The sequence below is a fragment of the Lactuca virosa genome, chromosome 2, assembly GCF_052849685.1.
Source record: "Lactuca virosa cultivar CGN04683 chromosome 2, Lactuca_virosa_CGN04683_v6, whole genome shotgun sequence".
NCBI lineage: Eukaryota > Viridiplantae > Streptophyta > Magnoliopsida > Asterales > Asteraceae > Lactuca > Lactuca virosa.
In genome coordinates, this window is record NC_136427.1 from 134,435,371 (window position 1) to 134,457,499 (window position 22,129).

The 22,129-nt window shown below is 34.9% G+C and overlaps 1 protein-coding gene and 1 pseudogene across 6 annotated transcripts; one reads left to right on the top strand and one right to left on the bottom strand.

Moving 5' to 3' along the window:
- Nucleotides 1-13,666: 13,666 nt before the first annotated feature.
- LOC145159510 (protein PLASTID TRANSCRIPTIONALLY ACTIVE 14-like) lies at nucleotides 13,667-16,465 on the bottom strand. 6 transcript variants are annotated; one of them, XR_013737755.1, is made up of 8 exons: nucleotides 16,327-16,465; nucleotides 15,683-16,229; nucleotides 15,209-15,496; nucleotides 15,021-15,130; nucleotides 14,841-14,912; nucleotides 14,570-14,764; nucleotides 13,981-14,488; nucleotides 13,667-13,890 (listed from the first exon to the last, which is right to left on the bottom strand). XR_013737755.1 is itself a non-coding variant. In XM_079078514.1 (7 exons), the coding sequence occupies exons 2-5, from the start codon at nucleotides 15,348-15,350 to the stop codon at nucleotides 14,726-14,728; spliced, it is 363 nt and encodes a 120-aa protein (XP_078934640.1). In that variant the 5' UTR covers nucleotides 15,351-15,496; nucleotides 15,683-16,460; the 3' UTR covers nucleotides 13,667-13,890; nucleotides 13,981-14,488; nucleotides 14,570-14,725. The 6 variants fall into 6 exon arrangements, 1 of the variants encoding a protein (XP_078934640.1); XR_013737758.1 differs by having other exon boundaries at nucleotides 13,981-14,219; nucleotides 14,284-14,488; nucleotides 15,683-16,464; XR_013737759.1 differs by having other exon boundaries at nucleotides 13,981-14,034; nucleotides 14,135-14,488; nucleotides 15,683-16,464.
- Nucleotides 16,466-17,870: 1,405 nt separating this feature from the next.
- On the top strand, nucleotides 17,871-21,651 carry LOC145156517 (putative disease resistance RPP13-like protein 1; annotated as a pseudogene).
- Nucleotides 21,652-22,129: the final 478 nt, after the last annotated feature.

Sequence of the window (22,129 nt, forward strand, 5' to 3'; positions counted from 1 at the left end):
TTCCTTGTTTGGTTGTGGGCCTAGGGAAGACCCATTATATTCGACAGTTTATTAAACTTTAATTTTATATAACTTATATACGCTGGGTGATTATAGAAGGAATCTATGGATCATCTAGAGTACATTATTTCCTAACATAGAAACTTTCATTTCACATCTCATAAAGAAAATATTGGATTTTCTGGAATCACACTCATTCTCTTTTACAAAGGAAAAACGATTTCTTTCTCAAATAAAAATCTTATGAACTCACCAACTTAATTGTTGACACTCTTTCAAAACTACTTGTATTCTCAGGAAATCAGTGAAACAGGAAACCAACAGCATTTTGAGGATGGGACGTTAAATCGTCAAACAGTTCATTTTGTCATCATAATGTAATTGATTTTGAACATGTAAACATATACTATGATGTAACCTTTTCAATTATATTTATGATGGTTGTATTTACTTTGAGCACTATTATACTCGTCGTTGTGATACTATACATGAAGTCCTCCACCCTCGGACGTTTCCGCCATCCTTGGTTTGGGGGTGTGACATTTTTCTTCCATTCACGTCATCGCAGTCCGTCAGTCGTCATCCTCGAAGCTAAACCCGTCGTAGTCATCGCCTTCTGAAGCTTCTACAACAGTCGTCGCCATCTGAATCTTCCACAAAAGTCGCTTCCTTCGACACCATCTTCTCCTCCTCCGACATCGTCGTCTTACCTCTGTAATCCCATCAAAGGTAAGTCTCTACTCTCCACTTCTACTTGTTTTATTTACTGATTAATATGAGGGTTAAGTTGTGTTTGTTTTAGGCTTTTAGAATTTGATTAAAATCGATTATTAATTGTTGAGAATTGTCAATTAAATTAAGTAGATTTTGTTTCTACTCTTGGATGATTTTTCCCTGGACACATTCCCACTTCAATAAATTATCTTAAATTTGTTTTACTGTTAAGGTTGAGTTTAGGTTGACGCACACACACTCTTTGATGAAAATCCTCAAAGAGTTCATTGTTGTTCTTGGCTTAAGAACAAGGGCTGTTTGGACACATTCCCACTTCCAGAAATCAACTTAAATTTGTTTTACTGTTAAGATTGAGTTTAGATTGACGCACACAAACTGTTTGAGGAAAATCCTCAAAGACTTCATTGTTGTTCTTGGCTTTAGAACAAGGGTTATTTGGACCTTGGCCCATATATATATATATATATATATATATATATATATATATATATATATATATATATATATATATATATATATATATATATATATATATATATATATATATATATATATATATATATATATATATATATATGTGTGTGTGTGTGTGTGTGTGTGTGTGTCTTGGAGTAATCAATTTGCAATAACATATGTTCGTTTTTCATGGCATTTGTTTTTTATTTTGCTTTGGAAGCTAACTGTAACTCATGTGTGTTATATAACAATAATTAGGATGGAATCATCGATCATGGAATTCCTTCATTTCCACAGCCTCCTGCTATTGAATTCCATCAACATTCACAAAGTTCCAAATGCAGTAGACTTAGATCCAAATGCAGTAGACAACAGGTTGCAGGTCCACATCCTCTTCCCGACGCTAATTGAACCCATTGTTCATAACACTTTTTGTTGGAAATTTAGTATAAATTTGGACATATATAAATATATACATATGTTGTATATATAACGAACTCTAAGTGGGTTTGTGTTCTCCTCCATGAGGACTTCGAAACGATATATTATATGTCCAAAATAGAGTATAAGTGAATGAGATATCGATACTCAAAGATGGGTATTTGAGAATAAGTTTAGCAAAAGAGAGGAATGTGGGAATGAGTCCCACATTGGTAGAAAGACCAAACTCAACAAGGTTTATAAGCTTCATTGCATGGAAGGCTTACAAGCTTGTGTCTATGGTTATGCTACAATTCCTACCCGCGCGCAGGGGGGGTGCAAATCTTGGTTCCGTAGACCAAAAACACCGAACTCGTGCATGGGCGCGACCTGCGGACACGAATGCAGCTCCGAAAACTCGGGCGCGCGCTACCCTCGTTTTTGCTAAACTTGACAGTTTTGGTCCCTATTTTTGAATTCTGTAACGGATGCATTAATTGCGTAATTAATGACATTTATTGCCATTAAACGCTCAATCAATTAGTGATTTGTTTCCGTTTCAAGATTCAACTATAAAAGAAGACCTTGGCCGTCTCATTCAAACACACGGATGAAAATACTCTTCTTCTTCCTCCTTCTCTGTACTCCTGCTTCCGGCGATTCTTTCAGGCAAGTCGTCATATCCGGCAGTACACAATACTGCTAAGGTTGTTGTACCCTGGGAACAGACGGCGAATCTGTTTAAGGGAATCGAGTCCAACTCGAGCCTCAGCCACATCGTTTGCTGCTAATCTTTTCATTACAGGAACCATTCTTAAGAGGAAAACGAAGACCCTATACTAACAGTCTTAAACAGATTATTCTTTGTTCTAACCATTTCGTTTTTTCCTTTTCTTTTATTCTGAATCGATTTTGTATCGACTTTTTCCTGTAATCTATTTAACTGTGGTTACGATTCTTTCAGAATGTCTGGAACTCCCGCTGCTACTGGAACTCCTGCTGCTGGTGCTAACCCTCCTGTGAACCCAAATACACCAGTTCCAAACATCATGGCTAATCATGCTGAGAGACCTGAAAAATTTTCTGGTCTGAACTTCAAGAGGTGGCAACAGAAGATGTTGTTCTACTTGACCACCTTGAACCTGGCTCGATTCCTAACAGAAACTGCTCCTGTAATTGCTGAGGGGCAGGCTGATGCTCAATCTATGAATGTAGTGGATGCATGGAAGCATTCAGAATTTCTGTGTTGCAACTATGTGTTGAATGGCCTGGCTGATGCACTTTACAATGTTTATTGTAAAGTTGCAACTGCTAAAGAACTATGGGAATCTTTGGAAAGGAAGTATAAGACAGAAGATGCTGGAACTAAGAAGCATGTTGTTGCTAAGTTCTTGGAATACAAAATGGTTGACTCGAAATCTGTTATGAGTCAAGTCCAAGACCTTCAGGTCCTCATACATGATAACAATGCAGAAGGGATGGATCTTAATGAATCATTCCAAGTTGCATCAATGGTTGAAAAGCTCCCTCCTGGTTGGATAGACTTCAAAAATTACCTTAAGCATAAGCGAAAGGAGATGTCTGTGGAGGAACTGGTGGTGCGTCTTCGCATTGAAGAAGACAATAGAATGGCCTTGAAAAAAGGCAGTGAAGGTGAATCTTCTAAGGTTCATATGGTGGAAGCTGGTCAAACTTCCAAAAGCAAAGGCAAGGGACCTCACAAAGGGAAAGCAAAGGGCAAAAACCTAGGCCCCAAGGCAGGAATTTTCAAGAAGAAGTTCAAGTGCTACAACTGTGGCCAACCGGGTCATAAGGCTTCGGAGTGCCCTCAACCTAAGAGGGAAAACCATCAAGCAAACATGGTGAATGATAACATGGAGTTGGTGGCCATGATAACTGATCTCACGGCTATGGTTTCTGAAGTGAATCTCATGAATACAAATTCAAAGGAGTGGTGGATTGACACAGGAGCTACTCGTCATGTGTGTCATGACAAGAGTGTTTTCAACACCTACAAAGAAGTTGAAGATGGTGAAAAGCTCTACATGGGAAATGCAGCTACCGCGGATATCAAAGGTTTTGGTGATGTCATTCTAAAAATGACTTCGGGGAAAGAAGTGAAGCTTAGGGATGTATTGTATGTTCCTGAACTTCGTAAGAATCTAGTGTCGGGTGGTTTGTTGAACCAATTTGGTTTTAAGCTAGTGTTTGAGTCGGACAAGTTTGTTTTTTCCAAGAATGGTATGTTTGTGGGAAAAGGATATGCCTTGAATGGCATGTTCAAATTGAATGTAATAGTGACAAACAAAATGAATAATGAAAGTTCTAGTTCTGCTTATTTGCTTGAGTGTTCAAATGTTTGGCATGGTCGCTTAGGACATGTAAATTACAATTCAATTAAGCGATTAATTAAACTAGAATACATACCAAAACTTAATATTGACTCAAATCACAAATGCCCCACATGTGTTGAAGCCAAACAAACTAGATTGTCTTTCCAAACAATCAAAAGAAACACCGAACCTCTTGATTTAATTCACACTGATGTGTGTGATCTAAAGTCAATTCCTACTCAAGGTGGGAACAAATACTTCATTACATTCATCGATGATAGCACGAAATATTGCTACATATATTTACTTAAGAGTAAAGATGAAGCAATAGACAAGTTTGTCTTGTACAAAAATGAAGTTGAGAATCAACTCAACAAGAGAATTAAAGTGGTTAGAAGTGATAGTGGTGGGGAATATGTTTCTCCATATGCTGATTTTTGTGCTAAAAATGGAATTCGTCATGAATTCACATCACCCTATTCACCTCAATCCAATGGGATTGCTGAAAGAAAGAACCGTACCTTGAAGAAATGGTCAATGCCATGATAATTAGTTCGGGTGTAAACCAATCAATGTGGGGGGAAGCTATTTTGTCGGCTAACTATCTTTTAAATAAGATACCTCGCAAAGAAAAGAATGAAACACCGTATGAAATTTGGATGGGAAGAAAGCCATCGTATAAATACTTACGAGTGTGGGGGTACCTAGCTAAATTTGTAGTGCCACCACCTAAGGTACAAAAGTTAGGGCCTAAAACAGTGGATTGTGTATTCATTGGGTATGCACAAAGTAGTAGTGCTTATCAGTTTCTTGTGCATGATTCTAAGAATCCTGAAATACACAAGAATACCATAATGGAATCAAGGAATGCTTCATTCTTTGAAGATGTGTTTCCCTGTTTGAACAAGGAAGTTGAAAGCCCATCTTTACCAAACAACGAAGCTGTTCGAGAGGAAGAACAAGCTCAATCCGAGGAGGAAGAGATAGAACCCAGAAGAAGTAAGAGGGCTAGAGTTGAAAAATCATTTGGTGATGATTTCTTCACCTATGTGGTGGAAAGTGAACCTAAAACCTACCAAGAGGCGGTAACTTCTTCTGAGGGACCTCAATGGAAAGAAGCCATCAAAAATGAGGTAGAATCTATCTTACAAAATCACACATGGGAACTAGTGGATCTACCTCCAGGTAGCAAGCCACTAGGTTACCGTTGGATTTTTAAGAGAAAGATGAAACCTGATGGCAGTATTGATAAATACAAGGCAAGACTAGTAATCAAAGGTTATAGACAAAAGGAAGGTCTAGACTACTTTGATACCTATTCGCCGGTAACGCGGATAACATCCATTAGATTAGTTCTTGCCATTGCAGTTATCAGAAACTTGCAAGTTCATCAAATGGATGTAAAAACGGCTTTCCTAAATGGGGAGTTGGAAGAAGAAATTTATATGGAGCAACCTGAGGGCTTCATTGCCTCGGGACAAGAGAACAAGGTTTGTAAACTTGTTAAGTCTCTATATAGATTAAAACAAGCTCCTAAACAATGGCATCAAAAGTTTGATCAAGTCATGATGGAAAGTGGCTTTAGAATCAATGAGTGTGATAAGTGTATCTATGTGAAAAACACCACTCATGGTTATGTCATCTTGTGTTTGTATGTCGATGATATGCTTATCATTAGTAGTGATGACAAGATAATAAGATCCACGAAGGATATGTTGAAATCCAGGTTCGACATGAAAGATATGGGTTTAGCAGATGTGATTCTTGGAGTGAAGATCACAAGAACCCAAAGTGGTTTGATTTTAAGTCAAACACACTATGTGGATAAAATTCTTGAAAATTTTGCTAAGGGAGACACTAGCATAACTAGAACTCCAATTGACACTAGTCAACATCTACGTAAAAATAGAGGTGATAGTGTTAATCAAGTGGAATATTCAAGAATTATTGGCAGTCTGATGTATCTAATGAGTTGTACCAGACCTGACTTAGCATATGCTGTGAGCAGACTAAGTAGATACACTAGTAAACCCAGTTCTGAACACTGGAAGAGTATTACTAGGTTGCTGAGGTATGTGAGATACACGCGAGAATATGGACTGCATTATGGCAGACATCCAGCAGTTATCGAAGGATACACAGATGCAAATTGGATATCTGACATAAAAGATTACAGATCTACAAGTGGATATGTGTTTACACTTGGAGGTGCTGCTGTAGCATGGAAATCATCCAAGCAAACAGTTATATCTAGATCCACGATGGAATCTGAATTTATCGCCTTAGATATTTGTGCTGAAGAGGCGGAGTGGCTACGTCAATTCGTAGAGGACATTCCCGAATGGCCTAAGCCGGTAACGGCCATATGTATACATTGTGATAACCAATCGGCAATTGGTAGAGCTCAAAGTACAATGTATAATGGGAAATCAAGGCACATTAGACGTAGACATAAAACGATACGACAACTAATCTCTACGGGGGTTATCACGGTTGACTGGGTGAAGTCAAAGGATAACATTGCAGATCCGCTTACAAAAGGCTTAAGTAGAGATGTAGTTTATAAGTCGTCAAGAGGAATGGGACTAAAGCCCATGAATGAATAAATTCATACGAAGGAAACCTTACCCAGAAGACTGGAGATCCCAAGATCTGGGTTCAAAAGGATAACCTAACTGTATGAGTGAGGCATGTCACTGCGGGGAGTTAACATGACTTCCTAGTCCATTCCTATATGTAGTGATAAAATTAGGCTAAACATATGGTTTTTAATGATTCTTGGAATCACCTATGTGAGAGAGAAGTGGGGTCGCTTCGAGGGGAATTATAGGGGCACAATTCCTAAAGCTCTTGCAGAACCAGGCTAGTGTTTATGACCAAAACGAACACGTCTATGAGGATATGACCTTGTCAGGGAGAATCCTGTGAGATTTACATTGTCGTCTACATAAATCGCAGCTTAGTTCAAAGACATCGAGATCTACTAACTGCTAGGAGATTAAGTGTAACTTCTTAAGGGAGGGTTCAAAGGGTAATACCTACCTATCCTATGCAGGATTCAACTGTTGAAAATTTCGTTTGGAAATTGGATGTGCAGAGATCGATCTCCATTCATGTGGGGGATTGTTGGAAATTTAGTATAAATTTGGACATATATAAATATATACATATGTTGTATATATAACGAACTCTAAGTGGGTTTGTGTTCTCCTCCATGAGGACTTCGAAACGATATATTATATGTCCAAAATAGAGTATAAGTGAATGAGATATCGATACTCAAAGATGGGTATTTGAGAATAAGTTTAGCAAAAGAGAGGAATGTGGGAATGAGTCCCACATTGGTAGAGAGACCAAACTCAACAAGGTTTATAAGCTTCATTGCATGGAAGGCTTACAAGCTTGTGTCTATGGTTATGCTACAATTCCTACCCGCGCGCAGGGGGGGTGCAAATCTTGGTTCCGTAGACCAAAAACACCGAACTCGTGCATGGGCGCGACCTGCGGACACGAATGCAGCTCCGAAAACTCGGGCGCGCGCTACCCTCGTTTTTGCTAAACTTGACAGTTTTGGTCCCTATTTTTGAATTCTGTAACGGATGCATTAATTGCGTAATTAATGACATTTATTGCCATTAAACGCTCAATCAATTAGTGATTTGTTTCCGTTTCAAGATTCAACTATAAAAGAAGACCTTGGCCATCTCATTCAAACACACGGATGAAAATACTCTTCTTCTTCCTCCTTCTCTGTACTCCTGCTTCCGGCGATTCTTTCAGGCAAGTCGTCATATCCGGCAGTACACAATACTGCTAAGGTTGTTGTACCCTGGGAACAGACGGCGAATCTGTTTAAGGGAATCGAGTCCAACTCGAGCCTCAGCCACATCGTTTGCTGCTAATCTTTTCATTACAGGAACCATTCTTAAGAGGAAAACGAAGACCCTATACTAACACTTTTTTCTCTCCATTTTATGCAGACTTTGATCCAAATGCATTGGTTGGTTATTTAGATATGATGTATTAAGGATCAAAAGGGCTTTTTGTAATCATAGTTTCACGTTATAATGTTATATTTATTAATTTTTTAATGATTAATGATCCCTGATTAATCCCCGCCTAGCCGATTAATCCCTTGGCTCCACTCTACCGCTAAGCTACCGTCGAAATATATATATATATATATATATATATATATATATATATATATATATATATATATATGTGTGTGTGTGTGTGTGTGTATATATATATATATATATATATATATATATATATATATATATATATATATATATATACGCACACACATATATATAATTGTGGCAGAAATCGATCGACGGTAGCTTAGCAGTGGAATGGGGTCAAGATATGGTGGATGCTAATATATATATATATATATATATATATATATATATATATATAAGCTTAGGTTATTTTGTTTTTACTAACTATTGTGTGCAAGAATACATAGATCTGGACCACCGGATGAATAGAATCAAAAGTTATGATCTGAGGGTCTATGATATTACAATAGGGTAGCATGTATCATTTCATCACACAAATTTTAGCAAAAGGGTATTTTGGTCAATTAACCTATTTTAAAAAAGGAAATTTTTTGATTTTAAGGGATCATTAATTCCTTTATTTTTTAAAATTTGAATTTTTTAAATTAATTCTAATTAAATTTTAATATTATTTTTAATAATAACTGATTTTATTCTGTCAGAATGACAAAAAGTCAACAATAAACTAGTAAATATATTTTTTGTTTTATTCTTGCAGAATATGGTTTCATTCAAGATACTTTTTATATTAAACATGCTTAAAGAATTATACAACGAATTATCAAGAATAACATTTTCTAAGGAATAAAGATTTTATTCTTTAATAATCACTATTTACATTCATCCGTAAAGAATAAGACTATAAACAATTATTACATTCATTCTAAAAAAATTATGACAAATAATGGTTTAATGATTATATTTATTCTTAAAGATTAAAACTAAAAATGATTTAAAAAAGAAAAAAACATCAAAATCTAACAAAAACACTAATCCATTCCGAAAGAATATTATTGTTAAGAAACAATTTATAAATTCTGACAGAATACATTCTGCTATAATGCATTATTGTTCTCCATGTTTCCTTCATTTTCCATGTTAATGACAACCTCTTCAAAACCTAAATTCACAAAGAAAACATAATCAACTTTCAGATATTAAAAATTTTAATGTATTAAATAGAATAAAACAATAAATTACGATAGAATGTGATATACATTCAAATAGAAAATAACTATAATTTCTACAAACCAACATCAACAATCATGCTTAAACTTGCAATGTGTTTTATTCTGAAAGAATGTAAGATTTCATTATTTAGGATGTCATTCTATAAGAATCGAGATCAATAACAAGAATGGATATCAATTCTTTTCTGACAAAATTGTTTACGGGATTCCATTATGTGGTGTGTTTGGTAATTCACTGCTTAAGTTGACTTGGAATTCAAGATTCTGTTCTGATAAAATTAGAATTCGATATTCCATTCTAGCAGAATGTTGTTAGGTACATATGTACCCTGTTTTGCTTGGATATGTATCGTTGTTTCAATGATCTAAATATAAAGAATGATCGACATTAAGAGGCATTAAAGAAACCTAACAATCTAAAGAGAAAAAGGACTATGAAATTGAAACAGCACGAACTTCTTCAATTGTATCCGACTTGATCAGTTATGAAATTGACATAGTAGGAACTTCTTCAACCATATATGACTTGATCAGATAAATTCAAATAGAATTCCAGCCACATGGTATGCTTTCCTAATTAGGCCCTGATAATCAAAACTATAGGAACAACAACATAATAAAAAAAAATATGAACTCTTCACATTCTTAATTTCCTAGTTCATTATTCACATCTTAATATGACCAGTTAACAACGAACACCCCTTGTAGATTATTGATCATCTAAGTTGGTTTTACAAATTACATGTAAGATGCACATCCAAACATCTCCTGTAGATTTTTCATCATCTATGTTGTATGCCCATTTAAGAACACTGATATATTGCAGTGATATGCAAAAAAATAATAATAAAGAAATAAATAAAAGAAAAGAACATCCATGAATGGGGTTTTATGTGTCTAACGAAGCAAAGCCAAAATCATAAAACATTTTATTTGCAATGTTGGTTGGGTCAGGCAATTCATTAAACACTTGGCATGCGAAAGTAAAAGTGAGAACATAACCAATGAATGAACCACCAATTTCGTAAAATGTTGCCTCATACAGTACAATTAAAGCAATAAACAAAAAACATTTATACATTTTTTATGTTTCTTGTCGAATCAAAAGAAAAAACAATTTTTTTCAAATGTGCGATGCTTACCTTCATTCGATTCTGAAGCTTTTACAATGCGACTTTTATTGCAACTTTTAATAATACGTGTTCTCATAGCAGAGAGAGTCGATGATGCAGATGATGGTGACGGTCGTAGAGAAACATCAAGAAGATAAATTAAGCATCTCCTTGCTTCTTGATTTTCGAAACAGGGTTCGACGATGTGAAAAGGGGGAAATCCTAGCAGACGTGATCGGTTCATAGAGTAGGGTTTTTGAGATATAGAATGACGTGATTTAAGGAGAATTGGTCAAATATATTAGAAATTTCCATATAAGCAAGTGCATAGATTACTATTACACCCTTTATGATTTATTAATGATTTTATTTTTTCTTAATTCTGATTGGTTCTTAAATGCACACAATAATTGTTGGAAACATTTGAACATATATATATATATATATATATATATATATATATATATATATATATATATATATATATATATATATATATATATAGGAGTAGGATCAAATGAGAACACCAAAAAGGTTGAGAACGCGAGAACAAAGTATATTCATTTGTGATTCTATGTATTCATTTGTGGAGAAATGATAAATTTTTACGCCTTTAATTTCAATTGAAGAGAAAAATCATATTCATGTTGATTGTGCGTAAAAATTTATCATTTCTCCACAAATGAATACATGGAATCACAAATGAATATACCTGTTCTCGCGTTCTCAACCTTTTAGGTGTTCTCATTTGATCATTTCCCTATATATATATATATATATATATATATATATATATATATATATATATATATATATATATATATATATATATATATATATATATATATATATATATATATATATATATATATATATAGAGGGAGAGAGAGAGAGAGAGAGAGTTAGGTTCAAATGTTTCCAATAAGTATTGTGTGCATCTAAAGATCAATCAAAATTTAAGAATAATTTAATAGTTAATAAATAGTAAAAGGGTATGATAGTAATCTAACACTATTTAATTATAGTAGGTATTTTAAAACATTTAATATCTCTAAAAATAGGGAAATCAATTTTAAAAATCCTTTCACTCGTCTTTTTTATCTCAGTAAACCTAGACGACCTTCCTCCTCTCTATCTCGCTGCTAATTACTTTGTCGGATACCAACGACGCCTACGTCTGATACCTTCATCCACCGATTTCGCCGACCTCCAGTCCCCGTCGGTCAACTCCTTCCCTCTGTCGATTCAACATTACTTCGTCAATGCTTATTGTCTGGTAATTACTTCATTGATGGTCTGAAATTACAGAGATTCGTGGTCGAAGTTTGGTGCTTTTGAAACCCAACATACTCCATATGATGTTCATGTCTCTGATTCGGATGATTTGCTTCAACCTGAAATCAACATGAGAAGTTTACCTCCATCCCTCCTTCATTCTCGTTCCTGTCACGGTACAACTGTGAAGAAGCATTAGTTTATCCAATGAAATGCCCAAATCGATTATTTGGCTGCCATTTCAGAAATTGGGGATGTATTATCGAGATTTATGGAAAAGGTGAGCCTTGTTCTCTCATTATTATACTTTCTATTTTTTTCCTGTAAATCTAATTGTTTTTTTACATGTGTTTCAACCGAGGTTTTTAATCAATTCTTACACTTGTTTTTTTACATGAATTTTGGCTTGTTTGATGATAATTTCTAACATGTGTTTGTTGAAATGTCTGAAAGAGAATATAAAGAATATAACCATGTGGTATGCATTCTGTTAGAATTACTAGCAATGAGTGTTTTATTTCTAGTTTTTTTTTTATGTAAATCTAATTGTTTTTTATGTGTGTTTCAAATGAGGTTTTCAATCCATTCTTACACTTGTTTTTTACATGAATTTTGGCTTGTTTGATGATAATGCATAACAAGTGTTTGTTGAAATGCCTGAAAGAAAAAAATCTAAAGAATCTAACCATGTGGTATGCATTCTGTCAGAATTACTAGCAGCACATGTTTTATATAGTATTTATATTCTCATAGAATGAACAAGTTTTTTGCATTTTAATATGGAAAAGAAAGAAAACATGGTAAATGATAGTGTAAGAATTGATTGAAAACCTTTCAGCAAAGGATCATGAGGCAAGGAATACATTCTATGAGCATTCTTTCAAAAACATTCTCATAGAATATCATTGTTATAAGAATGGTTTGCTAAATTTTACTATTTTTTCTATTGTACAAAAATTTCAAGATTGTTAAATTGCAAATTGTTGGTTTGTTAAGTTTTATCATCTAGAAATACGATTGCAAGTTGCAAGTAACAAGTTTTTAATTCTTTATAGTGGAAATTAAAGTTACAACTAGCAAAAATGTATTCTATGTATTATGTTAGAATGTATTCTATGTATTCTGCTAGAATGTATTCTACGTATTTTGTCATATTCTATGTATTCTTTCAGAATATATAAAGTGATAACATGTTTTTAACTATTCTTAGCTTTTGTTGTATTTGTGATAGGAATGGCTGAAAGAATGTGTTGAAGATTTGATATGAATAACTTGAAGAATGCATAATAGATTGATCACACTCACAGTTAAAGAATGTTGTTATTTTTTTAAGAATTTTATTCATTTTTGTTGATATTCTTTTAGAATATGTATAATTAGATTTAAAATGTATAAGACAATTAATCTGTAAGAATATGTATGTATTTCTATTTAAGTTCGGATATATAAGAATATATTAGAATGTTGTTATTCTTCAACCGGAGATTCAAGAATTTGTGATTTTACAATAATATTCTAATAGAATATAATTATGAAAAAACATCATTATAACAAAAAATATTCTGGCAGAATAAAATCGATTATTTTTACAAATTACGTTAGAATTAAAATCGAATTAATTTAAATTTTTAAATTTTTAAAATTAGGAGAATTAACTATCCCTAAAAATTCGAAATTTCCTTTTTAAAATGTAGTTAGTTGTCCAAAGTACCGAATTTTTAAATTTTTAAAATTAGGAGAATTAACTATCCCTAAAAATTCGAAATTTCCTTTTTAAAATGTAGTTAGTTGTCCAAAGTACCGTTATGTTAAAATTTGTGTAATTATATGGTACATGTTACAATATTGTAATATCATAGACTCTCACTTCATGACCATTGATTCTATTCCATCCAGTGGTCCAGATTTGTGCATACGAACACACAATAGTTGTTAGAAACATTTGAATCTAGCCCTATATATATATATATATATATATATATATATATATATATATATATATATATATATATATATATATATATATTCTATCTTACTCATGCACTAAAAAACCTCTTAAAAACCCAATACAAACCACATAATAATAATAATAATAATAATTATCATAATAATAACTGGCTCGTCAACAACTGTCAAAAGACTAACTCAAATTGTCAATATACCTGTATTTCTCACCATAATAGCAACAGACTTAATATAGTTCTATTTTTCTTACATTTACCCTTAAAAATAAATAAAGATCAGCAAACGTGGATAGTCAAATGAGAAAAGTGTCCAAGATCAGCAAACTTAGCTTCCGACCCTGGCAATAATAGTAAAAAAAAATTATATTAAAAATCGAAACTTTATTCAAAAGAAGAACATTTTTGAATTTATATAAACAAACGCTTACCTGTGATGCATAATAGGATACCCCTTAAAGATTTTCAACCTCATTTATACCTTTCTGATCAAAACCAGATCAAGAATGAAGAAATGGAGACAAAGCTTTTAATGGGATCTAAACCAAATCGAGAATGGAGAAGTGAAGAAAGCTTAACTTGGACCTTTATTATTTCATTTTCCAATGTCACCAAGGGCTCCTATTCATTCTTTGTCCTTGCCCTGTTTTTTCTTTCTGGTTTAAATATGCTACAGAAGAATCATACTCAATAAATATGTAATGGGAATGGGCCAACAATGTGCAATTGCCTACCCTCATTAAATTATGTTCTGTGAAAATCTTGGCTGCACACTAATCAAGAACCATTCCCCAGTCCACCTTTTGGGGCGGAACAAAAAATAAAAATTGTCCTATTGACATCGGACAGACTCTGTCACAGTCAGTCCAATACAGACCGAACACAGTACAACATACTTGATTGCAGCTTCACGTGTGCATCTCATTTCCGGTGTAGAATCTAGTCACAATTTTAGGAAAATGATATAATTAACAAATAATCAAGAAAAGTAAATTGCTATAAAATTATAAATTAAGTTACCTAGGATATGTTGATCTTGTTTGGAAGCAGTGGAATATTGTGAAAGAATTTGCTGACATTCTTGTTGAAGTGATTTGACAGCTTTTATCTCTTGACTTGCGATTGGAGGAATGTCTTTTTCAGACCATGTAGGCAATGTTCTTGACTCTGTCACAATCAGTCCAATACAGAGAATGGAAGCACATCCCAAGGATTCTGTAAGTATAAAAAAACAATAAGATTGAAAATTTTATAAAATTAAGAATCAATTAATTTTTTTGAGGGAACTTACATCGGGTGAAGAAAGGCCATATCTTTGCATAAGTGATGTGTTCCTCTGGCCACTCATGTAATTCACTGTCATCTAAAAAAAATTGAAATAAAGGTTAAAATTTTTATAGTATTGTAGTTTCATTTCTTAAGATTATAGGATAATTAGCATTTAATAAGTAACATTGATCATGATTTTTACCTCTTCCCCTTTTTTAATCCTTTGTCCAACATTTGTCATCACCTCAAACATTCGGTCTCTGAATCTCCAATGGGAAAAGCAATTTGGCTTGCAAGAATGGTTCAACATATCTGTGAAAAAAGACCATAGTTATGAGATTCTATATTGAAGTAAAGGGTAAAAAAGGAATAAGAATAAAAAGGGTATACCTGCATAGGGAGCAAACATATTTGCATCTTGAATTAATGAACCAATTCTTATTCTGAAATTAATATGTCTTGTTTGTACCATACTAACTGCCCAAACAAATCTTTCTGGATCTCGGGCAAGTCGTTTTACTTTCAAGGGCATATTAGAGTGCTAACAACATATACATATTAAACATATAGTAATTTGCATACCACCAGTTCACGATGAGAACATCAAACCCATACCGATTTCTACCAAGATGAAACGTGATAAACAAAAAGAAGAAGACTGATTCTTCTTCTTCTTTACTGAAAGGAAAAAAATGATAAATTGTAAGGTTATTATAACACACAATAGAGGTTAATCAGTATTTCATATCAGAAGTAAACCCTGCTATAAAAATTGAAATCTATTTCAAGACCAATCTCGATTCAATTCAGCGTTTTTGATGGCAAACGTATTTATATTTAAATGGTAAGAGACAGAAATTATACGGTGGAAGAAACGTGAAGAACCGGATGCAGAAATTGAGCAAAAGTAGTGGTAAACGATGATTCATGTATGTGGCAGCAATCATACTCTGAATCGACGTACAATAGCCTTCGTCTTCAGATACACATCGGATAACTAAACCAATGTACTTGTGGTCCGGTGGAACCTTGGTAGTCCCACGCTGGCGGCGAGAAACTGATTAAATATAAATGATCCAAGAGACATGATTTTTAGGGCTTACAGATGGATGATGGTGCCGATGGTGAGCGCCAAAGGTTGCTCTCTGTAGGAAATTAAGGAAGGTCGTCGATGGGTACTTTGAACGATACGTCGAACGCCAGTCCGTCGATATGCGACGACCGCAGACGGACCACCGGGGTAGAGAGAGAATAGAAGAGAGAAGGTGGAGTTTGTAGTGGTGGAGAAAGACCTGTCAACGTCTGTTGCGGTAGAGGCGGACTCGCCAACGTCTACGGTGTCCGACTCCATCTCCATCTTCTCCGGTTCCAGCTACTAATACCCACCATCTCCACCATCTTCATTCAAAATCTAAAAAAGAAAAAGAAAAAAAAAATTAGGGCTCAAACCGTGGAGGGATCAAACACCGACCCAAGTGAAATAACATAAAAAGGGACGAAAGTGCAACTTCAAGAGAGAGGCGGCGGAGGAAAATAGTCGATCTCAACCGGTGTCGATTAAAAAGAAAGAAACAGAGCGAGAAAAGATGAAGCGGTGGGTTTATGGGTTAGTACATTGATTGAAACAAAGACTGCAAAACAGTTACACCAATCGAAATGTGATTGGATAGGAAAACGGTAAAGAAGATAAGTGACAAACACGTGGGACAAAGTTTGTATAAAGTGGCATAAACAGCCCAGAAGATAAATACACAGCAGAAAAGTGAAAAGAGCACATACCATTATAAAGGAAGGACTATTTCTGCCAAAAAAACACCTGCTTGTAGCTAAGATAGTAGAATTTTAATATATACTAGAAAAGATTCTCCGGCGTTGCCGGGGTCGGTAGGTATTGCTTTGTAAAGTAAAATAGCATGTTGGTTGCTTTTTGTCCGTTAATGTGAGGGTAATTTAGTCTTTTCAGGTAGTAGTGACTGAATTTGTCACCATGGGTAACCATATGGACCATTTATGTAATTTTGGCGGTGGTGATGGCAGATGGTGGGTGGATTTATGGTATTGGGTGAGCATTTTCTAATAAATAAAACATTAATTTAAAACCAAAAAGAGAATGTTAAATCTAGTAAACCACAGGGACCAATTGTGTAATTTTGTCTAACAATAATAATAATAATGATGAGGGACCATTTCTGCCAAAAGACTAAATACTAATAATATGTAATAAAATGTCAGGGTTATGAAAAATTCAAACCAAAGTGAAAGAGTTGTTTGTAAACAAAAACATATATATATATATATATATATATATATATATATATATATATATAATAATAATAATAATAAATAGAAAGGTTACCCCCGCTACGCGGGGGCCAGAAGCTTTCAATGTTGTTTCCGAATTGATAAATATGACAGACATAGAAAGTGCAAGGATGAAAAGTCCGGGCTTTGCCCCGGACAAAAAATGTAAAAGTTTTGACTACAAGGACCAGAAGTGTGAAAATGGCTAAAGAATTAAAGGGGTAGGAATTAGCAACTTTTTAGAAAAGGGATCAAAGTTGTCAAACCGTTAAAGTTTTGTGGCCAAACTTTAAATATTAAAAGGTTCCAAAAAGTGTAAAAATATTGATTGCAAGGACCAAAAGTGTCAAAATGGGTAAAGAATAATGACCAAAGTTGCCAAAAAACATCCAAATTTAGTATTCCTAACTTCCAACAATAATACATGGACCAATTCTGCCAAAAAAATGGGAAGTTGAATGGAACACAAACAAAAGGACATGAATAAATTAATTAAAGAAGTACAGGGACCGGATATGTAAATCAAGGGACCAAACCTGGACAAAATATCCCAACTTTACTATTCCTTTCTTCCACAACTTTAATATCTATATAATAATAAAAAAAAGTAAAAAACAAGATATGGTGGATGCTAATAGAATAATCCTAAAGTAAAGCTAGACCACCGAATAACAGCAAAGTTGAAATTCGCACAAAACCCAGTCCACCTTTTTGTTTCTTTATCCGCTAATTTTCGTATTTGGGAATTAAAGTCATCAGCGAAGAAACAATCTTTCCTTCCCCAATTTCCAATGGCTGAAATCGTTGTTAGCGCTGTAATTACTGTTTTATGTGAGAAGCTAATCTCTGGTGACTTGATGAAGCTGGCTCGATCCGAAGGAATCGATTCTCAGCTGAATAAATGGAAGAAAACCTTGCAGCTGATCCAAGCCGTGCTCGCTGATGCAGGCCGGAAGCAGATAACAGAGAGGTCTGTTCAATTATGGCTAAACGATCTCCAAGATTTGGCATACGACATAGACGATGTACTCGATGACATGGCCACCGAAGTTATCCGCTGGAAGTTGAATCAAGAATCACATGCCAGCACTAGCATAAGTAAGGTATCGAAGTTCATCCCAAGTTGTTGTACTAATCTCACTCCGCGTAACATTATGTATGGTCGTCAGATGAGTAATAAGCTAGATGAGATTACCACGAAATTGCATGATCTTGTTGACCAGAAAAATGATCTGGGTCTGAATGTGAATGTTGAAAGGTCAAATAAAACAGAGAGACGATTAAAGCAAACTTCACTGGTTGACGAGTCCAAAATCATGGGTAGGGAAGATGATAAAGTCGCATTGCTCGAGAAGTTGTTGTGGAACGAATCATCCGATCAAAATGTGAGCGTGGTTTCCATTGTTGGCATGGGTGGGATAGGCAAAACTACTCTTGCCAAAGTTTTGTACAATGAGGAGAAGGTGAAGGATCACTTTGAACTCAGGGCATGGGTTTGTGTTTCAGAAGAGTTGGATGTCTTTAATATTAGTTATGCTATTTATCAAGCTGTATGTGGGGAGGACAGACGATTTTCTAATCTTGATCTGCTTCATGTGGCCTTGAAAGAAAAACTTGTAAATAAAAGGTTCTTACTTGTTCTAGATGATGTGTGGAATGAAGATCAAAGTAAGTGGGAACTCCTCCGGAGTCCTCTTGTAGGGGCACCTGGAAGTAAAATTTTGGTGACAACCAGGAATACGAAGGTTGCATTAGTGATGGACTCTAATGAAGCTTACCATCTTGAGGTTTTGTCAGATAAAGATGCTTTGTCTTTATTTGCTCAACATGTGCTTGGTGAAAAAAGCTTTGAGAAACATCCAACACTCAAATCGCATGGAGAAGGTATCGTGAAGAAATGTGGTAGATTGCCTTTGGCTTTGAAAACGCTTGGAAAGGTGTTGAAGTCGAATAGAAATGATGATGAATGGGAGAGGTTGTTGAATAGTGAGATATGGGACATACATGATGGAAGTGAGATTCTTCCGGCTCTAAGACTAAGCTACTATCATCTCCCTCCACATTGAAGTTGTTGTTTTCATACTGCTCTTTGTTTCCCAAAGACATCGTATTTGACAAGAAAAAACTTGTCATATTGTGGATGGCAGAAGGCTTTTTGTCTCAAGAAAATGGTAACAAGTCAATGGAGAGTTTCGGTTATCGATATTTTGAAGAGCTAAAGTCGAGGTCATTTTTTCAACATTCAACGAATGGCGAATTAGGATATACGATGCATGACCTGATAAATGACTTAGCCACAAGTGTTGCGGGAGAGTTTTTCTTTAGACTGGATGAAGAGATGGATGCATCCGAAAGGAACCAAACTTTTGAGAAGTTTCGTCACTTTTCATTTATAGGTCCACGATGGGCAGCATATAAAAAGTTAAACAAATTACAAAAAGAGCTAGACGTTTGCAAACTTTCTTACATATACAGGTTGGTTGGGGAAGTCATGGATTATTGGATAAGGATCTTGCTGATTTACTTCCTGTGCTAAAGTTCCTAAGGGTGCTAAGCCTAACTAATCGGATAATCACAGAGTTACCCCAATCTATTGGTAGTCTAAAGCATTTGCGGTATCTCAATTTTTCCAACACTGGAATCACAAGTTTACCTGAACAAGTAGGTGACCTTTATCATCTACAAAGCTTGTTGCTTCGTAGTTGTTATGAGTTACGTAGCTTACCAAAAAGTTTTGTAAAGTTAATAAACCTTCAACATCTTGACATAACTAGTACTCCAAAGTTGAATAAGATGCCATTAGGGATTGGTGGGTTGACAAGTCTACGTACTCTAATCAAGGTTATTATTGAAGGACCTAATGGGTTTGAAATATCCGAGCTTAAGGGCCTTTCGGATCTTGAAGGTCGATTGTCCATCATGGGGCTGGAAAAAGTGATAAATCCAATGGAAGCCAAGGATGCCAACTTACATCAAAAGAAGGGTCTTGATGTTTTGGAAATGAAATGGAGTGATGTGTTTGATGCTTCTCGAAATGAAATGATTGAATATAAGGTACTTGAAGGGTTAAGGCCTCATCATAAGTTGAGAAACTTGAATATTTGGTTCTACATGGGAACAAGATTTCCAAATTGGGTAGGCGATCCCTCATTTGATCAGTTAACAGAGCTTACATTACGTGGTTGTAGAAGTACACATTTACCAACACTTGGACATCTACACTCACTTAGGAAGTTGTTTGTTGAAAGGATGAATGAGGTGAAGACACTTGGTCTTGAGTTACTTGCACCTAGTAATTCTTTCATTGGCATTGCATTTCCTTCACTTGAAGTTTTGAAATTTGATAATATGCAAGGTTGGGAGAGATGGTCAACTAGTGGTGGCAACAATACTATAACTACTACATCGTTTCCTTGTCTTCATGAGATTTCTATTAAACGTTGTCCAAAACTTGCTCAAGTTTCGGTTGGATTGATACCATCGCTTTCGGTTTTACATATTGAAGAATGTTCTGAAGTGGTGTTGAAAAGCATGGTTAGTGTATCTTCATCACTGGTTGCATTGAAAATGTTGTGTATTAAAGGATTTACTCAATTACATGGAGAAGATTTCATGCATCTTGGGGCTGTTAAAGATTTATATATTGATAATTGTGATGAACTGAAACACTTGTGGGAACCAACATTGGAGGCATCCAAGATTCTTGGGAGTTTACAAAAGTTGGAGGTAAGTTATTGTGAAAAATTGGTATCATTAGGAGAGAAAGAAGTTAACTTGGGGATTAACATGCAATCTGTTAAAGAAGTGATACTTCGTAGTTGTGACACAATGGAGAGCTACAGTTGTCCAAATAGTGTGGAGAGATTAGTGATTGATAGTTGTCGTTCAATGACTTCCTTGACCTTCTCAACAGTACACAAACTCTCATCCTCTCTCACGGAATCAGTAATTAGTGATTGTGATAATATAGAACCAATTCCACAGAAAGATTTTGATTTCCTTCCCAACTTTTGCCTAACATCTCTTCACATTGTTAATTGCAAGAATCTCAAGTCCTTTCCACACGAACATTTTCAAAGTCTCACGTCCTTGGAACAAATGTTGATACATGATTGTCCAAGTATGGACTATTCATTTCCTTCCGGGTTGTGGCCTCCAAATTTACGTACACTACATATCGAATGCTTAAACAAGCCCATGTCAAAGTGGGGCCCACATAATTTTCCACCCTCACTTGTTACGCTCCACTTTTATGGCAAAAATTCGGGGGTGGTTTCATTTCAAGTGGGAGAAGCAGAAGATATGAAGAATACCACTTCAGCATCTTTTCTTCTTCCACGATCTCTAGTTTCTCTAGCGCTCATTGGTTTTATGGAAGTGAAATCACTTTCAGAGGTCTTGCAACACCTCACGTGCCTTAAACGTCTTGATATTTGGGAATGCCCGAAGCTTAGAGGTCTACATGAGACAACTTCCAAACCATCTCCTTTAACGATAAGGGTGTGGTAGTAGAAAAAGGTAATCTCGTCTAAAGTCTCGTTATTGATTATAGTTATATTATTATAAAAAATGTTTGTTATAAAAATTGTTTCAAATACTTTGACTTTTTTTTTTAATTTTAAAATTAAATCGTAGAAAGTTGGTAATTAATATATCCTGGACAAATAAACACTTTATATAACATTGATATATACCAAAGGGCTTGTAGACCAGCGGTATCAGGTGGTGTCCTCCCTCTTTGAAGTCGAGTGTTCAAGTCCCGTCGTGGACATAGGTGTAATAAGTGTTGTTAGCTTAGGAGTAGATTAGATTTGCCGGTTAAAAAAAATAACATTGATATATCTCTTCACTCTTGTGTGAATGAAATGGAGAGTTAATTTTTCCCTTTCTCATGACATTTTTACCACATGGTGGATTTCTATGCCTTTAACCAAGAAAAATAAAAAAATAAAAAACTGAATTTTGCAGTTACGGCCGTTATAATCTTCCGTTTGATCCAAGGATTATTTT

What these genes read in the sequence shown, in the direction of transcription:
- LOC145159510 (XM_079078514.1), bottom strand. Translation starts at nt 15,350, where the DNA reads ATGCCCTTGAAAGTAAAACGACTTGCCCGAGATCCAGAAAGATTTGTT. An exon ending in GGATTAAAAAAGGGGAAGAG is followed by an intron (nt 14,913 to 15,020) that starts GTAAAAATCATG and finishes AATTTTTTTTAG; the next exon opens with ATGACAGTGAATTACATGAG. An exon ending in ATGGCCTTTCTTCACCCGAT is followed by an intron (nt 14,765 to 14,840) that starts GTAAGTTCCCTC and finishes TTATACTTACAG; the next exon opens with AATCCTTGGGATGTGCTTCC.